Here is an 18,007-nt window from a genome sequence, read left to right on the forward strand (position 1 = left end):
GGCTCAATGTTGAGTTTTGATATTGTTTATGGTAATTTTCACTGTGTTTTCATATCTTTGCTGTCATCTTAAGTGTCTGTTCATTGTTCCGGGTTCCCGTCCGGTTTCAGAATACACCGGCCCGAGACTGAGGGTTGGTGTGCTTAATACTCCTGAAGAGACTGAGCTTCTTTGCCTTGGGCTGAAAGCACAAGAGTGGCTATAGGTATGCAAAGGCTAGAGCCTATGCACACATGCTTGACTTTGCTTGATAATCTTGATTTTATCTGCTGATTTTTGGGACTGAACATGTCATGCCTTTTCATATGGCTACAGAGTGCTGGTCGGCTACCTAATAGAGCTGTTGGCCTGTAGCAAAGCCCACGACTGGAGAAAATATAGCATTTAATGCTGGTCGGTTGCTAGTCAGTTGCTAGGCGGTTGGCTACTAGTCACCAGAAACATTTCGGGGTTTTTGACGTTTCGGGGCAAAACGTTTCATCTTTCGGCTAAGAAACGCGGAGGTTTCGTAGTTTTTTCTATAAATCTTCTGACGACGACAATTCTAACAGCAACAAGGGTTCCAGGATGAAAGAATCTTGTGAGTTTTGTGGCCGATTTGGTCATTCTGAGGCCAAATGTTTTGCCAGACAGGCTGCTTCCCGCAAAGCTAATGCAAAACAGGAATCCTCCTCCCATGGCTCAGACATTTCACCCACGACAGATGGTTCAGATACTTCGCCAACGACTGAGGAGGGTACACAAAGATCACAGCCGCCCGCTGTGAGAGGATGAGTACCCACTTGCAAGGGAGGAGAGGCCTGGCTGCAACGTGGGGAGAATGAGCAGCTTGCTGGAGTTAAAGCACACAGCCTCCTGCCTTATTGGAGATGGAGTGCACAGCTGTCTGCAGGTGGTGACGCTGTGCACAGCCGTCTGCAGGTGGTGACGCTGTGCACAGTCGCCTATAGGTGGTGGGGATGCAGTCGCCTGCTGTGAGAGAAGGAGTGCAGCCGTCTGCTAAGAACCGCCTGCTGTCTGCCAGCCAGCCACCTGTAGAAGTGCATGCGCAGCCAGCAGTTGCATAGACAGTAGCCAGTAGAAAAGCATGCGCAGCCAGCAGTGCAGAGAGTACACAGCCTGCGGTGCAGAGAGTATACAGCCGCCGGTTGGAGGTCATACAGATACGCAGCAGTCCTGGGAGTGAGAGAGTACACAACCGCCGGTTGGAGAAAGAAGCAGCAGCCGCCTGAATGAAAACAACCGCCTGCAGTCTTTGTGAAGATGGCGCCGTTTGTAAAAAAATTGAATACAAAAGATGATCGCCAGCCTGTATACGATGGAGGTGATGGTTTCCTTTTGTAAGGTTTGGAGAGGGAGTTTAAACTAACAGTGCTGGCTGGCTCCCCACGCTTGCATGTGGGCGGCCAGCTCTAAGGGGATGTGGGTAGGTGACCATGCACCCACCCCCCTACACACACTTCAGTGGGGCTCCCCACCTTGGCCCCTAAGTGGGTGCCCAAAGGGGGTGCCCACTTTTAAGTGTGAACATTAAACCTTATAAAACAAAGGGTTAGAATGTGAAACATTAAAACAACATGTACCATATACTTACCACCTGTTCACATGCACTAAAACTCGTCAGAATACAGAACAGACTTCACGACTCACTGGCAGGCGTCCCCGCTCAGTAAATAACACGTCAAACAGGCAAACACAAAAATGCATGTCATGCGAAAACAGTTTCAAACATGCAAATCATGTGTGCATGTGCAAATAGTAACATGGACATATCTCCCGTTCATGGAACAAGTACAAAATATCTGTCGGCACAAAACTGGCACGACGTAAAACATAAAAACTTGGTCTTCCTATGGAGTGACAGTCCCATAGGTAAGACACAGTTCCAGGCACGAGTCTCCCTATGGTGTGACAGTCCCATAGACAAAACACGGCACAAATACTGGCTCTTCCATGGCGTGACAATCCCATGGGTCGAACACAGTCCAGGTCATACACGGGTGGCACCAGTCTGGCTCCCGTCCATACGACACCATCCTGCTAACACGGGTGGCACCAGTCTGGCTCCCGTCCATGTCAGCAAAAATACTGGCCTCTTCACATGAGACACCGGCCTGGCCTCAAGTGAATGACACGCAAAAACTGGAGATGGACCAAATGGTCGGCCAATTGGTGACATCCCCCCGGGCCTCTAAAGAGTTGACCTCAACTGAAAAGCCTCAAGATATGCCTGCAACAATTGTGGATAATCAACAAAATAGTCCTCATTTACCCACTTGGCATCAATAGGCAAATAATTCTTAAACTTCACAAGGTATCTCTTGGAAAGCTTTCCTGCAGGTAGCTTTCTTTCCTTGTGAAAAACAATCTGTTTTGGGTGGAGGATCTCCTCAAGCTCTTCAATCTCTGGCGGATCTTCTGTGAACAGGCTCATCAGGATCTGGCCCCACATATTTCCGCAATAGACTCACATGAAAAGCATTGTGAATCTTCCAGTGACTAGGTAAAGCAAGCCTGTATGAGAACGAAACTTCCTCTTTCTTTCATCCTCAGTGAATTGCATAAAGGGAGTCACTTCCAGCAACACTTTCCAGAACTTGTTAACATACTGTTGCACGCTTTCATTGTCTCTTTGTTCCAGCCTGTTCCACTTTTAAGTGAGAGTTTGCTCCGCATTTGGTGGCAAAAACTGAGCATAGAATCTGTCTTTAAATTCCTTCCAAGTGGAAATGGGATCCTTAGTGATCTTTTCAGTGATCCACCAATGAGCAGCAATCCCTTTCAAAAACATGCTAGCATGTCGTACCTTTGACTTTTCAGTAAAGTCCTCATCGCTAAAAGCAATGTCGAACTGTGCCACAAATGCTAACACCTTAGAAGCATCATGTTCACCATGGAAAACATCAAATTTGACAGATTAGTCACGTGCTTTGAATTCCTTGAGCTTCCTCGCATGAGGCTCATGGTCTTCTCTTTTTCTTTTCCCCTTATCCAACGGGGCAGCCCTATCTGCATGGGCTCCATGGACCATCATAGAAATTTCATGAGGCACGGTGGCATGTGCTCCACGAACTTGAAATTCAGATGCATGTGACTTACCTGCATATGGCAATGTCTCTCCATGAGACAACTCGGAAGGCAAAATTTTTCTAGAAGCAGACCTGTCACCATGAGATACATGTCTTGCATGCATGTGACTTTCATGCCCTCCATGAGCACTGGCATACATATATCTGTCAGGCTTAGTGCCTTGTGGAGAAGATGCATGTCGAGAGGTGACTGTCACCTCTTCCTTTTGCATAAAAGATTTCAGCCTTTGAGATGCGGGATCTCCATGCTTCAAACGAGATGGATTTCTGAATTTCAGCTCTCCGTCATCCCCCTCTTTGATATCACCTTTGCGGAGGAGGTAGGCAAGTGCCAACTCCCTTGGTTTCTTGCCCACTTCCCGAGCCATTGATTCAAAAGTTACATCTACCATTGCATCAGCCTTCCTGGCTTCAATAGCACTTTGCAGATGGGGATCTTCATGCAAAAACTTTAACTCTTGCTCTTGAGCCTGCAAAAGTTTTCTCATATGTTCCATTTCAGTCCTCATAGCATCAGGCTCTTGTTCAAGCATAACTGTCTTTCCTGGAGACAGTTGACCCTTTGATTCACTATCATTAACCCTTTCAAGGGGCTTGTGTCTTCCTCGCAGGGCATCAGACCCACGAGAGGCACTAGATGGACCCCTCGAGTTTGGCACTTCCAAAGGGTTGCCTTGGCTGTCCATTGTGTTTAAAGTGTGCTAAAAGCGGGATGTCCAGTACACAGGTTCGTTTCCCCACTAGGAAGAGGGAAACAACCGTGCTCTGATACCAACGAAACCGATCCCGTCAAGTAGGAAGACTCCGTTGGACACCCACACGCTTAATAGCACAACTTTAAAACCGCAAATTTGAAATGGACAACTTAATACAACTTGAAATTGAAATGAAAATGAAATGGAAAGATGGACACCGACACTGGGGCCGGAACGGACCGACCCCCCCCCTCAATATATGATATATTTATTGGGAGTATTTAACAAATACAATGCTCCATGGGTTCCAAGAACCAGATGATGTCCATGTACATATGAAAACAGTACCAAACAAATAGGTTCGAAGTCGAAATTCGATGTAGATGCTCGAAGCAGAATAACCACTAGCGTGGTCCAGTCTCTACAGTCCTGTGCCTTCACTGGACTCCGCGGAGAGCGCCTCACTGGTGTTCCGAGACCACACACAAACAGGCGCTCTCGTACTAACACCTGGCTCTCCCGATCTCAGCACCTTTGGACCGAGGTTCTCCAATAGAGCTTGGACTACCCGACACCGAACGGGTGTTAACCGTATAGGGAGTCGAGAATCCCCTATCAGATTTAACACAAAATACTTTTACTTAAATCTGAAATTCACTTACTTGTGGATGGCTGATAGAGAACCAATACCCGTGGTATTTGTGTAGAAGATGCCACCCAGGAGATGTGAAGTCTTCTTGTAGTCGCCAGTGGAGAAGATGTGCAATCTTGTTGAGATGGCACAGCCGCCTTGTAGATAAACTTAGTGTTGCCACTAGGACAAGTACCACCGCAAAGATCACAACCACCTGCTGTGAGAGGATGAGTACCCACTTGCAAGGGAGGAGAGGCCTGGCTGCAACGTGGGGAGAATGAGCAGCTTGTTGGAGTTAGAGCACACAGCCTCCTGCCTTATTGGAGATGGAGTGCACAGCCATCTGCAGGTGGTGATGCTGTGCACAGTCGCCTATAGGTGGTGGGGATGCAGTCGCCTGCTGTGAGAGAAGGAGTGCAGCCGTCTGCTAAGAACCACCTGCTGTCTGCCAGCCAGCGGCCTACAGAAGTGCATGCGCAGCCAGCAGTTGCATAGACAGTAGCCAGTAGAAAAGCATGCGCAGCCAGCAGTGCAGAGAGTACACAGCCTGCGGTGCAGAGCATACAGCCGCCGGTTGGAGGAGGTCATTCAGATATGCAGCATTCTTGGGAGTGAGAGAGTACACAGCCGCCGGTTGGAGAAAGAAGAAGCAGCCGCCTGAATGAAAACAACCGCCTGCAGTCTTCGTGAAGATGGCGCCGTTTGTAAAAAAATTGAATACAAAAGATGATCCCCAGCCTGCATACGATGGAGGTGATGGTTTCCTTTTGTAAGGTTTGGAGAGGGAGTTTAAACTAACAGTGATGGCTGGCTCCCCACACTTGCATGTGGGCGGCCAGCTCTAAGGGGATGTGGGTAGGTGACCATGCACCCACCCCCCTACACACTCACTTCAGTGGGGCTCCCCACCTTGGCCCCTAAGTGGGTGCCCAAAGGGGGTGCCCACTTTTAAGTGTGAACATTAAACCTTATAAAACAAAGGGTTAGAATGTGAAACATTAAAACAACATGTACCATATACTTACCACCTGTTCACATGCACTAAAACTCGTCAGAACACAGAACAAACTTCACGACTCACTGGCAGGCATCCCCGCTCAATAAGTAACACGTCAAACAGGCAAACACAAAAATACATGTCATGCGAAAACAGTTTCAAACATGCAAATCATGTGTGCAAGTGCAAATAGTAACATGGACATATCTCCCGTTCATGGAACAAGTACAGAATATCTGTCGGCACAAAACTGGCACGACGTAAAACATAAAAACCTGGTCTTCCTATGGAGTGACCGTCCCATAGGTAAGACACAGTTCCAGGCACGAGTCTCCCTATGGTGTGACAGTCCCATGGACAAAACACGGCACGAATACTGGCTCTTCCATGGCGTGACAATCCCATTGGTCGAACACAGTCCAAGTCATACACGGGTGGCACCAGTCTGGCTCCCGTCCATACGACACGCCTCTTCACATGAGACACCGGCAAGTGAACGACACGCAGAAACTCGAGATGGACCGAATGGTCGGCCAATTGGTGACACAGTGCCCTATCCTCAACAGAGGATTATTTACAGGAGTTTCTGATCGAGACCTTATCAATTCCTGTAATCCCTTTGGATGAGTATCTCCCTTCCCTTGTGCTGTTTCATGCTGATGCTATTATTGCAGATTTTATCTCGTCTCTTTCAGAGGAGGATAGTGGTTCTTCTTCTTTTTTCTTTTTCTTTTTTTTCCCGAGAAAAGATCCTTTCATTAGTTATATAAAAACGCCCGTAGGGCTACAAAAGATCTCTCCCGCTCCTAAGAGAGAGAAGAGCAGCGAATACATCATGGCAGCCCGGGAGACTCTCCCTAGGTGCTGCAAAATACAAGCATCAGTACAAAGAACTGAGCGGCTAGATCATACAATAGGGGGGGGGAAGAGCCAAACAGGTGGCCTGTAGTGCCAACGGGGGGATCCCGTGTGTAAGGTGTAGAAAGGGCCACAGCGCCAAGTGGTGTGAAAGGCCTGGCGCCGTAAGATCGCCTCATCCGAGTCTCCCCGGATGCGGTCGTACTGTCCTCGCAGGGTGTGGATCAACTCCTGCCAAATCCCCCGTACAGTCTCTGCTGGTGGCTCCAATCTCCCCTCAAAGGCCGTAAAGCACCGGGCCCTCCAGGTGAACCAGATGGTGAGGCTGCTGAGGAGCTCCCATCGTAAATCCCTCTCCTGTGTCCAGCTGGCGGACGAGAAATCCGGTGCCGGAACCAGGCGAGGCTGGCCCCTAATAAATCTGATGGCCTGACTGCCCTACTCCATCTCATAGCCCATAGCAGGCCCTGACGAAGTCGACCAAGCAGCGGCTCCCCACGTAAACATACCCTCTGAAGAGAGGGGGGCCAGAATACGCAGCATCCGCAGCCAAATCTGCTGTGCCTGAGGGCAGTCCCAAAGGCAATGTCTCTGTGTCTCCATAGGGTGGCCGCATCGAACGCAGGCCGCCGAAAGACCGCTGTAAAGAAGCCAAGTGCCAACTGCTGAGCCCCTGTGGGCGACCAGCCCCACTGAAAAGCCGAGATCCTGCGGGCCTGCCGACTAGCCCAGAGCCGAGCCCAGAAATCCTCCAGGAACTCCTGTGAGAGTCCCTGCAATCGCCAATGCCCCGCTGCCGCTGGAGAAACCGTCCTCCTCGCCGTCAAAATATGCCGTCCCAGCCGAACAGTATACTGGAAAAAGGTGATCTCTGTGGCCTCAAGGGATGCATAAGGATCATGCCACTCGTACTCCCCGGGGTCCCACTGTAGCCGGGCCAAGGGGCGCGCTGCATATGCCCATATGCGCCAATCCGGGAGCACATCAGCAGGGTCGGGGTCAATATGCCACTTCCGAGAAGCGGCAGCCACTACCCGAATCCTCTGAAAGGTGCACTCTGCAACCAAAGGCGACTCCACCTCCACTCTCTGGAGTCTGCCCTCATCCTAAATCTCATAGTAGAGGCATCTGCCATCCTCAGTGCTAGCTCTGACAGCAATCAGGATCTCCAACTGTGTAAAGGCTCCCATCCACCGTGGGGCCACTGGCTCGAGAGGCGTGAACCACTCCTCTGTGAGTGCCTCCTGAATATCATCCCTCATAATCAACCCCCCTCTGAAGTGACTCAGCCTCTCCACCTGGATCTCCTCTGGTAGACTGCAGAAAGCCTGCCAGTCTCCAAAACTACGAGCTGGGCCTGCCGCTAAAGGTCCCCAGGCTAGACGAGGCCGAGAACCCAGCATATGACCCTGCTCCGTGCGAACCGCTGGGCTCCAGATGAGCGGCTGCCTGGCCCGCTCCTCAACACAAGAAGGAGGCCGCTGAGAGAGCCCCGGTCTCAGCAGCTCCCAAGCTCTCAGGATACTCAAAGCAAATCTGTCCTCCCATCCTCTACTGAGGCCTATCCTCCTCATCTCTATGAAGATCCAGCGAATCTCTGGTGCCCAAGTAACCCCTGCAGGGGGCGCCCGAGCCTGCAGAGTCGCTGCAAGAGGAGCTCTTTCCAAGGCTCAGCGCGCCTGGAAGCAACCCCCGAACAATAAGCTTCCCCAATAAGGCTCTACTCTGATCGACTGGATCTATAATGCCCAAACCGCCCTGAGCCAGCGGAAGTGTAAAACTGCTCATGCAACCTTTGCCCGAGCTGGCTGACCGTCCCGCCCAAACCACAGAAAGTTCCTGATCAGCCTCTGTACCTGGCTGATGCAAGAGCTCGAGAAAATCCAGCAAGACGTAATGTACCACATGGTCGCTAACAGCACCTGATTTGCCACCACCACCCTCCCAGCCAAGGATAGTCGAGCTGTACTCCAATACAATAGCTTCTTCCAAATGCTCAGAAGAAGCGGGGCAATCTGCTGCTCAGGTGACAAATCGAGGCCAATCTGGCATCCCAAATACCGCACTGCTGTGCCTGGAGGAATTCATCTAAAACCGAGGTCCGGGCTCCATGCCGGAGTGGGAGCACTACTGATCCAAAAGGCCACTGTCTTGCGCCAATTGATCAATGCTCCCGAAGCTGCACTAAAAACCTGGAGCGACTGCTCAGCCCGAATAAGATTGGCCTCTTGGCCATGCAAAAATAAGCCCGTGTCGTCTGCAAACTCAGCATCAAGCAAATCCTCCCCCCGGACTGGGAGCTGAAGTCCTCTCAAACCAACCTCCTCTGCCGTCAAATACATACTCATAGCCTCCGCAAAGAAGAGAAAAAGGAAAGGGGCGAGAGGACACCCCTGATGGACTGATCTGGTCAGCTCAAAACTCGGCCCCCGTCCTCCTGCAATCAGCACCTGGCTGCGAGCTGTGGAATACAGAGCTACCACCCCTCTGATCCATCCTGGCTCAAAGCCCAGGCGAAGCATAGTGCCCTCTAAGAATCCCCAATCAACTCTATCGTATGCCTTCTCAAAATCGAGAAGCATCACGACCAAGCTAGCTCGGGCCGTCGCCTCCCAGAAAGTATAGATGTTGTCAAGGATACTGCGCTCCTTGACAAATCCTGTCTGAGTAGCATGAATCAACTCCCCCAGGAAGGGCTGGATCCTCAAACTCAAGGCCTTTGCTAAGACCTTGTAGACAGTATTGAGGATCGTAATAGGCCTCCAATGCCGAATGTCATCTGATACTCCCTCCCCCTTGGGGATAAGATAGATCAAGCCCTCTAAAAAGCTCTGCGGCATCACCCCAGTGTCCAAAACATGCTGAAAGCCCCTGCGGAGGCCTGGCCCCAAAAGGTCCCAATAGCGCATAAAAAAGGCCGGCGTCAGTCCGTCCTCCCCTGGGCAACTATGTCGCGGCAGGACCCTCAAGGCCTCGGCAAGCTCAATCTTTGACAGAGGCGCACCTAGAACTGTACGCATATGGTCTGTGACCCTCCTCTGCACATGGGCCCACACAGTCTGTCTGCAAACATCTTGATCCTCAGTGGCTGGCTCCGCTGAAAGCAGGTCACTATAAAATGCAGTGGCAATGGCTCTGATCTCCCCGAGCTCAGTAGCTACCGATCCATCCGGTCTACCAAGCTGGCGGACTCCTGCTCACGCATGACGGGGTCCAGTGATCTCAAAAAACTCCCCAGTCACTCTATCACCAAGCTGCGTCCACTGAGAGGCCTGACGACGATAGTAAAACTCATGTCTCTGCTCCTCTACCTCTCTAACCTCCTGGCGTGCCTGGCTCAGCTGGGACGCCACCCACTCACATGCAGGCTGCTGCTCCTGAAGGCGCTGTAGCGAAGCAAGGCTGCGTCTCAGCCGTTGCTCCCGCTCACGAATCTCTCCCAGTCGTGTCAAAGCTGCAGCGTGCAGAAAAGAGCTAAGATCAATGAGTCCCTGGGCACACTGGCCCGCTGCATCCTGGTCAGAGCACAGACTATCATGCCAGATCCTCTCAATGTCCTCAGCGAGACTGGGATCTGCAAGTACTCTCTCTGGGATCCTCAACTGCAAGCTGGGCTCCCGTGTCCCCTCCTCCAATGTCAATATAACTGGCGCATGATCTGAAAATGAGGTGCCAGCGAGAATGCCGACGGAGCCCCCTCGCTCCCCTAACCAGTCGCCCACATAAAAGCGATCAATCCGTGATAGATTAGTCCCTCCCTGCCGGCGATCCGACCGAGAGAAACTAAGACTGTCCTGAGACCGGGAGAAAGCCCCATGCTGCCATGCATCAGTGATCCTCAGTGACATGCAAAACCGGTCCCAAGCTGCAAGCTCCGTGCCGTGCACTGTAACATGACTGCCTCCCACCCTATCTGCCGGGTCCTCAAGCATGTTGAAGTCTCCCCCAACACACCAATGTGCGGCCTCTGGCAGTGCATCTGTAACCTGAGTCCAGAACTCTGCTCTGGCACTAGCATGATTGGGCGCATAGATGTTGAGCACACCCAATAGCTCATCATGCATCCTCAGAATGACATACTGTGCTCTACCAGGCACAATGATCCCTCGATCCACAATGGCCTGCCGCCATACATCTGCAATAACCATGCATACTCCTCCCTGTCCACCCAAAGGACCAAACCCTGCAGACCAAAAAGTGTCCCATCTACCAGGCATCACCGAACCATATCTCCGGATCCTGCTCTCACCCAAGTGGTGCTCCTACATCATCAAAATGTCAATGCTGCCACCAACCAGGCATCTCTGAAGCTCCTGCCTCAAGCAACCTCGATAGCGTATAAAGTGTGCTCCGCCAAGGCCCTGTACATTCCATGAGATGATCCTCATGGATGCCCTGCTGAGGTGGATGCTGTCTCAGCCGTACGGCGGGCCTTGGCAAGCGGCTTGGATGGAGAGTAGTCCCCATCCGAACGGCTGCGAATCTGCCCACCCGGTGTACTGCAAGAATCCCGGATCAGGCGCCAGTGGCTGTGGCCCATGGCGACTGCCTCCTGCTCTGACAGAGAAACCTCGTGTATACCTCGTGTATACTCACATATCCAGGGTCGCGTGCCAAGTCTGCCACTATGCGCACGACCAAATGCCGAATCCCTGAGGTATCCACACTCCCGGGATCCAAGAAAAAATGAGCCAACTCCCAAAGTCGGCCTATCACATATGTCACCTCCAGATCGCTCATGTGGTGAGAAAACTCAACTGCTTGAGTCTTCAAAGTGCTGAGAGCGAGCTCTAGAGTCCACTCCCGGTCACAAGGTCCACATAGAGGGAACGAGAAGGCCACCGCTGAGTCTAGTGCCTCCTCCCCGCGGGCCGGAGGTATCACTACATGAACTCGAATGGGTGCTGGCTCATGGGGGCCCTCTGCTCCAAAAAGCCGTGTGAAGGTATAATCAAAGGCCTCCGAGCGCTGTCTGATGCCAAGGCGACTCAGCCGACTGCGGATAGATGAAATCCGTGAGGCCCTAATCGGCATAGGTCTCCTCTGTGATGCTCGAGCGAGGTCAGTGCTCAGCGCTCTCCGGACTGCAGATGAGCGCCAGGGAACTGCCAGGGCCTCCCGGGAAGGTGAGGCGGGCGGAGGGGGAGGAGGGGAAGGCGAGGGAGGTGGAGAGGGAGCCGCTGCCGAAACCGGAGCGGGGGCGGGAGGAGGCGATGGTGGAAGCGAGGCGGTGGGAGGGGACGGGGGTGGGGGTGGGGGGGGTGAAGGAGGGGGGGGAGCTGGCATCTCCTGGTCCTCGGTCGCTGCAGGGGTCTCCTCCTGAAGAAGGGGAGCAAAGCTGTTCCTCACGGGAACCCAGTGAGGCTGAGACTGTGGCTGCTGCTGCAGCGGTCTCTGGGCGTGCTGCTGTGGCTGTCTCCCTCGGCGGCGCCCCTGTCCAGGCTGCCACTCCGAGGCTCTGTGGCCGGAGCAGGTGTCCCGGAGGCAGCCTGCCGAGCCGAATCTGTGGGCGGGCCATCAGTAGCCTGCTGCTGTGGTGAGGGTCGAGGTCTCCTGCGAGGGCAGGCCTTGGCCAGATGACCGACCTGCCTGCAAATGAAGCACTGGTTCGGGAGCCCCGAGAACTCCACTCTCTGATCTATCCACCCCCCCCCTATCCTAGGTAGCTGAATGACCTTAGGAAGGGAGGAGATGTCAGACACCAACACTCTGACCGAAGGTAGCCCAACTGCTCTGGCCACCATTGAAGCTGCTGAGGGGCCCGTCTCTAGTACCAAGCCCACCAATGCTCCGAGCCTGGAGAGGAGCGGAAGATACTCCCGGCGGAGACCAGGGAAACAAACTGTAACATGGAAGAGGCGCTCTCCCTGCTCCGCCGCTGCTGGGTCAAATCCATGCTGCCAAGGTCTGAAGAAAGCCCGAGCACCCCTGATGTCAAGGGGACTCATGGCAAGGACCTTGGCAACGCTCTGGGCGGCCTCGAACACACTCGATCTGATAATGTCCCCGGCCCAGAAGCTGTACATCCAGGATCTTGCCCACATCTGCAAGAAGGCGGGCCTGAAGAAGATCCCTGATCTCCCCTCTGCTGGGGCGAGTGCCGACTATACAGCAGATGGTGGAATGGGCCTGAAGGCGTTCCACCTCTGCGGTGAGGCTCGCTTCCTCTTCCGGCGAAAGAGAAAGCCTGATGGGGGTGTCCTCGGGGGCGGGCGAGGGGGCTGCGGATGAGTCCCTCTGAGGCGAGGCGGGAGGAGTCTCCATCAGAGTCTGAAGCTCAGGCGTAGGCGAGGCGAAAGCGGTAATCCTGCAAGAAACGGGCTGCACACAGCAAGGCGGACGACCGGAGGAAAAAAGAAAACGGAACCCCCAGGGGGGCGAAGGTCAGCACGAAAAGGGGGGGGGGGGGGGTAAAAACGGCGAAGGAAAAGCCTGGGGGGGGGCGGCAGCTGCACGAATGAGGGGCGAGGAGGAAAAAGCTGGCGGAAGGGGCGATGCAGAGGTGAGATGGGCGAAGAAGGGGCTGGGGCGAGCAGGCGAGGAGGCGAGGAGGCGAGGAGGGGGCGAGGGGGCGAGGAGGAAGCGCAGCAGCGAGGGAGGGGGGGGCGCAGCAGCAAGCAGGCGAAGGGTGGCGGGCAGAGCGCAGGAATTAGCAGCAGGCGGGGGGGGGGGGGGGGGGCAAGAGCAAGCGCACAGTCGGGGGGGGGGGGGAGTTGGTGTGCAGGTCGCGCAGGCAGGAGACGGGGCGCAGCTTCAGCGAGCCAAAACGTCTTTTTCACAACTCCGGATAGTGGTTCTTCTACTGGGCAGGTGGATGATTTTACCAAGATATCCTCACATATTCTGGAGCTTCCTACTTTGGCAGTTGCTTCTCCTTCTTATGTTTCAGAGGAGGCATCTTCAGAAGACTTAGAGACATTGCCTTTGGGATTGCCAGAAGTCTCAACAGATTTGGCAGCGGATTCTCCACATCTTTGCTATGGACAGGGCATCAACCCGGATCATCACATGGGGCACTGTCACTTGGGCCACATAAGCTAAAGTGGTCAAGGCTTATGAGGAGAATGGGGGAGGTCTAGGCCTTCAGATCTCTCACCATCATATTGCAGCAGTCACAGCCCCACCTACAGGCGACTGGTGGCCAAGCTCATGCCAGAGACGGGAAATTTGCAGTAGCATAGCAACCTGGCATACTTGGCATGCTAGATGCAACAAGGCCATCGAGGGTACCCACACTCCGCTAACGGAGACCATCAAGAGCATATGGCTTGATATCATTCACCCCCTCCGCGGTCAATGGGGGAAGTTACGCGGTCAATGGGGGAAGTTACAGGGACATTTTGACCGCTTGCGGAAGCGGTGGCGAGCTTTCTTGAGACTTTGGAGGCCTGGTCCTTTCCTCATAGATAGAGACGGTGACCCCATTTGGCATTACAGACCACCTTTGTGGTTGTTCCCCCCCCTCCCCCCCCCCCCTTTCCCCCTGTATGAGATAGCCTTCTTCTCATAGAGCGGCCAGCCGAAGGAGAAGCATCTCTTCCTTTCATGATCATTTGATTCCCGCCCTTAAATGAGGCAAGTTTGTATGTAGCCCTTTGTGGTTGTATCTAGCCCTTTGTTGTTGTTTTTTCTTTAACTAATTGAAGGATCTTTTTCTCGGGGGGAGAAAAAAAAAAGAGTACACTTAAAGCTCAAGAAGAACCACACAAATTATAGAAACAAATATAAGGGAGCTTGACCAGATGTTAAAACTCAATAGGAGGGAGTGTCCTCAATAGATGGTCATCTAGGCATGGACGTTTTCTGGTAGTTTGAACAATGGCTAAACAAGAAGAGGTATGGCTTTCCAATTGTGAAGAATCTGTAAAAGTTCAGAGCCCAAAATTGGAGGCAACACCAACAATGGAGAACCAATGGAACAAGGTCTTCAAGTTTGTGATGGTTTTCAGACCAAAAGTTTTAGTATTAAAAGTTCAAGATCCCATATTAGAAGGAGAATTGTCCACCCAATCAATGGTATCTACAAAAGTTTTTAGTATCAATAACATCTAAAATGGCTGATGAAGAACTTTCATTACTAGAGTATCCACAGGGAGACGTACCACAAGAGGATAAATTTTGTATTCATCGGGTTTATTAGACCAAATTATGTTTGCACCTATTCTAGTGTTGAGTACTCATGCATCTCGTAGGGAAGAGTGTAGCACCTTACATTTTGTAGGCTCACCACTTTCCACACCAACTTGCCCAGAGCTCTCTCGACATTCACTAGTGGGCTCCACAAAAAATTCCCAAGCAACGAAAAGGACACGCTTCTCAAGTCTCATAAATTAATTACATTTGTAATGTAAAGGCTTTGCTATTGTGTGACTGCCTACATGCCTATAACCTTAACAAGATGGAATGGCCCGCAGTCCCAAGCAAGCTCTTGCGTGGAAGTCAGTAGTCATGTTTGCATAGAGATGTGTTGTCAAGGAAAAGATCTAGCACCTGTGGAGGTTTGCTACCATGGTGGTGTGTAAACAACCTTAGTATATGTGGCTCTTTGGATGGGAGGTAGGTTTGCATGTCCAAAAATCAGTTATTTTACGGTCTTAAGAACTGAGATGAAGCCCTCTTCAAACATATTTTCTACATTTTCTTCATTAAGATTATTTTGACAAACCAAAACAATCACGAGTAGTTCATTTACGAAGTATGATGTGAAACTTATATTCACTCTTTTTTTGATGGTGTATATTCACTCTTTTTTTATGGTGTATTAATTAATACCTGCTATGCGCGGGCATTAATTAATACACCATACCTTACCCCTCGACACCCTCCTACACCGCTTGCCCTCGCCCACCTCCCTCGGCTAAACCTCCTCCACCAACTTCCCTCCCCACACCCACCTTCTCTCCCACCTGCCTAGCATCGAAGAGATAGGAGAAGGCAAACCAGAGAGCTCAAAACAACATAGAGAGAGAGAGAGGGTTGCACAAAGGAGAGCTGTCAGAGAGAGGATCTTGCTACGCGAGAGGCTTCAATGAATCCAGACAACGCCAGGGAATTTGTAAGCAAGAAGAGCTAGCTAATTATAGTATGTGTTTAACTGTGGTATCTTTTCTTTTTTGAAAATATACTATAATTAAAACATACTATTTACATTTTTGAACATACTATTTTTGAACCTTACAATTTACAAGCTTAAAATAATTATTCAAAGGATTCATAAACCTTAGACTTGTGCTCCGTTTTTATTTAATTAAAATGCACAAAAAGATTTTGGGTGCATATATGAAAGAATGGCTGTAAATCATAAAAACAACAAATAGATCTTGCAAAGAAGCACATGTGCAAAAGAACTGAAGTAGAAGACTTGTTATCTGCTGAAGTAGAGCACGAGGGTTGCCCGTAGGTGCATACAACCAACAGCAATGGCTGAATAATGAAGTGCTAATGATGCTAACCCAAGCCACCTATTTATAGGTTGGATAAGACATGGTCGGCCAGCATAAAAACAGTGGGCTGGCCGACTATGCAAAAAATACTAGAATAATGTCTAAAAAATAGACCAAAAAATAGCAAAAAAATATCTAAAATAAGATGAGTGCATGGCCTCATAAATCTGGCCAGATACAGCATGAAATATGCACATATATGCCCAATCTAGAGATGATAAAGCCAACAATATACACCTTCTGTTTCTCTTAACAAACTCCCATCATGTACTTATATGGTATATTAAGACAATTTATTTGATATGAATATCACGAAATATGATGTGGAACTTATTTTTTATTAGAACAAATTATTTGCATAAATTATGTTGGAGCTTACAGCATGCTCCATATTATTTCCACAAAACTCTTCAATAAAACTTTTCAATGTTTTTCTTAAATACTATTTTTGATGTAATTACTTGAGAGTTTTTCGGCATTGCCTCCCCCATTTTAGAAAACGTTCCCAATAATATTACCATAAATTATAGGTATCAAAAAACTTGCAATACAAATTTCTGGAGCCACCCAAAAAAAAAAAAACTGTGGAGAAACGGTGAGACTTGTGAAAGACAGAGTGAAACCCTACCGTTCTGAAGCGCGATGTTGGAGTTTTCTGTGTCGACAGTATAGAGGAGGCCCTCATACCGAATCTCGCTCTTAGAAGTGAGGCTGATGAGGCTGCCGATGTAGGAATCAGCAGCCATAGCTCCAAGAAAAACAGCAGAGCTTCTGCTACCAAGAAAAGAAGCTTTGCAACCCTAGAAAAAACTGCATCGTGAAGAAGAAAAGGCTTACCCTGCCGAGACTTTAAAATGGGTAATGATGAACAAGAAGGGAAATAAAGGCTTCGAAGGCTGGTGATGAGATGGGGATTCCCTGGTTTACACTGATGATGTGCGTGGCACCCCTTTTGAATAACAAAGAGGAATATTCCTTTGTAAGTATCATCGACTAAGATTAGCACTAACCTTGGAACTTGACGGTTCTACCATTTGAGGACCCGGGTTCGATACCTCAAAAGATTAGCACTAACCTTAAAATGTTTCAACAAGGTGATGAGCTAGAATTTTCCTTGAACTACCGAAGCACATCAAATTTGTTTACCTAAGAGAACAATGCCTCATCCTTCTCTATAGACTCCATAATGATACTCTTCTTCAACTGGTCCCCAGCTATCCATGAATAGCTTTTCGAAACTCTTTCAATAGAAAAGGCCAATTACTACTTCAAAATTTTGCACGCAAGAGCAACCACATATAAATGTCACAAAACAAACGCTCAAATCATGTTGCTATAGCAGAGTCAAACTTATACATAAATCAACACAATAAAAATACATGATCTTCATCCTCATGCACATATCCTAAATTGATTAGGAGAATAATTGTATGATGCAAGGTGAATTTTTGCTTCTTGGCTTACCGGTGTATGTTTATGAAAGTGCTCAACTAGTAACTCGTGAGGTATCAACCAATAATTATTCACTACAAATGAATTTCAAACTGTGTTAAATCTTTTAGATGTTTGAAAATCAACGCCACAACATTGACGACATCTTTGGATGGAGTCCCTGCTAATGTAAGGTTTTTAGCTCCCACATGTGCAATAAAACTCCAATATCTTGTTTAATATACATATATGAACCCTCATTTTGAACATTACTAGGTCAATAAATTAGAAGTCTATTTAGACATGTCTACTAACCTAACATGGCCTAGGGCATGCATACTACCTATACATGTACATGCTATCCTACAAGCGCACAAATCGATATCCAGAATAGCATACTTTCTTCTCTTAAACAAACCTTTTTAAGTGGTAGATTCTCAGGTAGCATACTTTCAACATGCATAATCTCATCACCTACAAATCCAATCTTAACATAGTGGACTTACACAATACATGAATAGAGTAGAAAAATAAATATTTTTTTCTTAACTTTAATAAAAGAGTCAAAATAAGAATTAAGAAAGAGAAGTCGCATTTTGTCTAAGCTACATGATAACGTCAACAAACATATTTGTCAAATCAATCTTTTATGTTAAATGCTAATTCATACACTTAAATCATATGTGGGTAGTTTTATCAAGTACCTACATCCATGCAATGTGGTTGTTGTCCTTTACAGTTATGTCTACTATGTGTGTAGTCTTTGCGTGCTGGGGCAAGACTACAGCCTTTCCTCACAGAACTCCCACCCTTGTCCATAAGGTCACTTCTAGTAACCTAACTAATAAACACCAGCAAAA

The 18,007-nt window shown here is 49.5% G+C and overlaps 1 protein-coding gene across 3 annotated transcripts in view; it reads right to left on the reverse strand.

Annotated features, from left to right (window-relative positions):
* Window positions 1-16,875, reverse strand: part of LOC147637038 (protein decapping 5-like) — a 36,004-nt gene extending 19,129 nt beyond the window's left edge. For all 3 annotated transcript variants that reach the window (XM_086800653.1, XM_086800652.1, XM_086800654.1), the window contains exon 1: window positions 16,345-16,875. In XM_086800653.1, the coding sequence (XP_086656779.1) occupies window positions 16,345-16,462 (118 nt within the window). In that variant the 5' untranslated portion in view covers window positions 16,463-16,875. The remainder of the gene's footprint in view (window positions 1-16,344) is intronic.
* Window positions 16,876-18,007: the final 1,132 nt, after the last annotated feature.

The sequence above is a fragment of the Cibotium barometz genome, chromosome 7 (assembly GCF_041138505.1).
Source record: "Cibotium barometz isolate CiBa-2024 chromosome 7, ASM4113850v1, whole genome shotgun sequence".
Classification (NCBI taxonomy): Eukaryota; Viridiplantae; Streptophyta; class Polypodiopsida; order Cyatheales; family Cibotiaceae; genus Cibotium; species Cibotium barometz.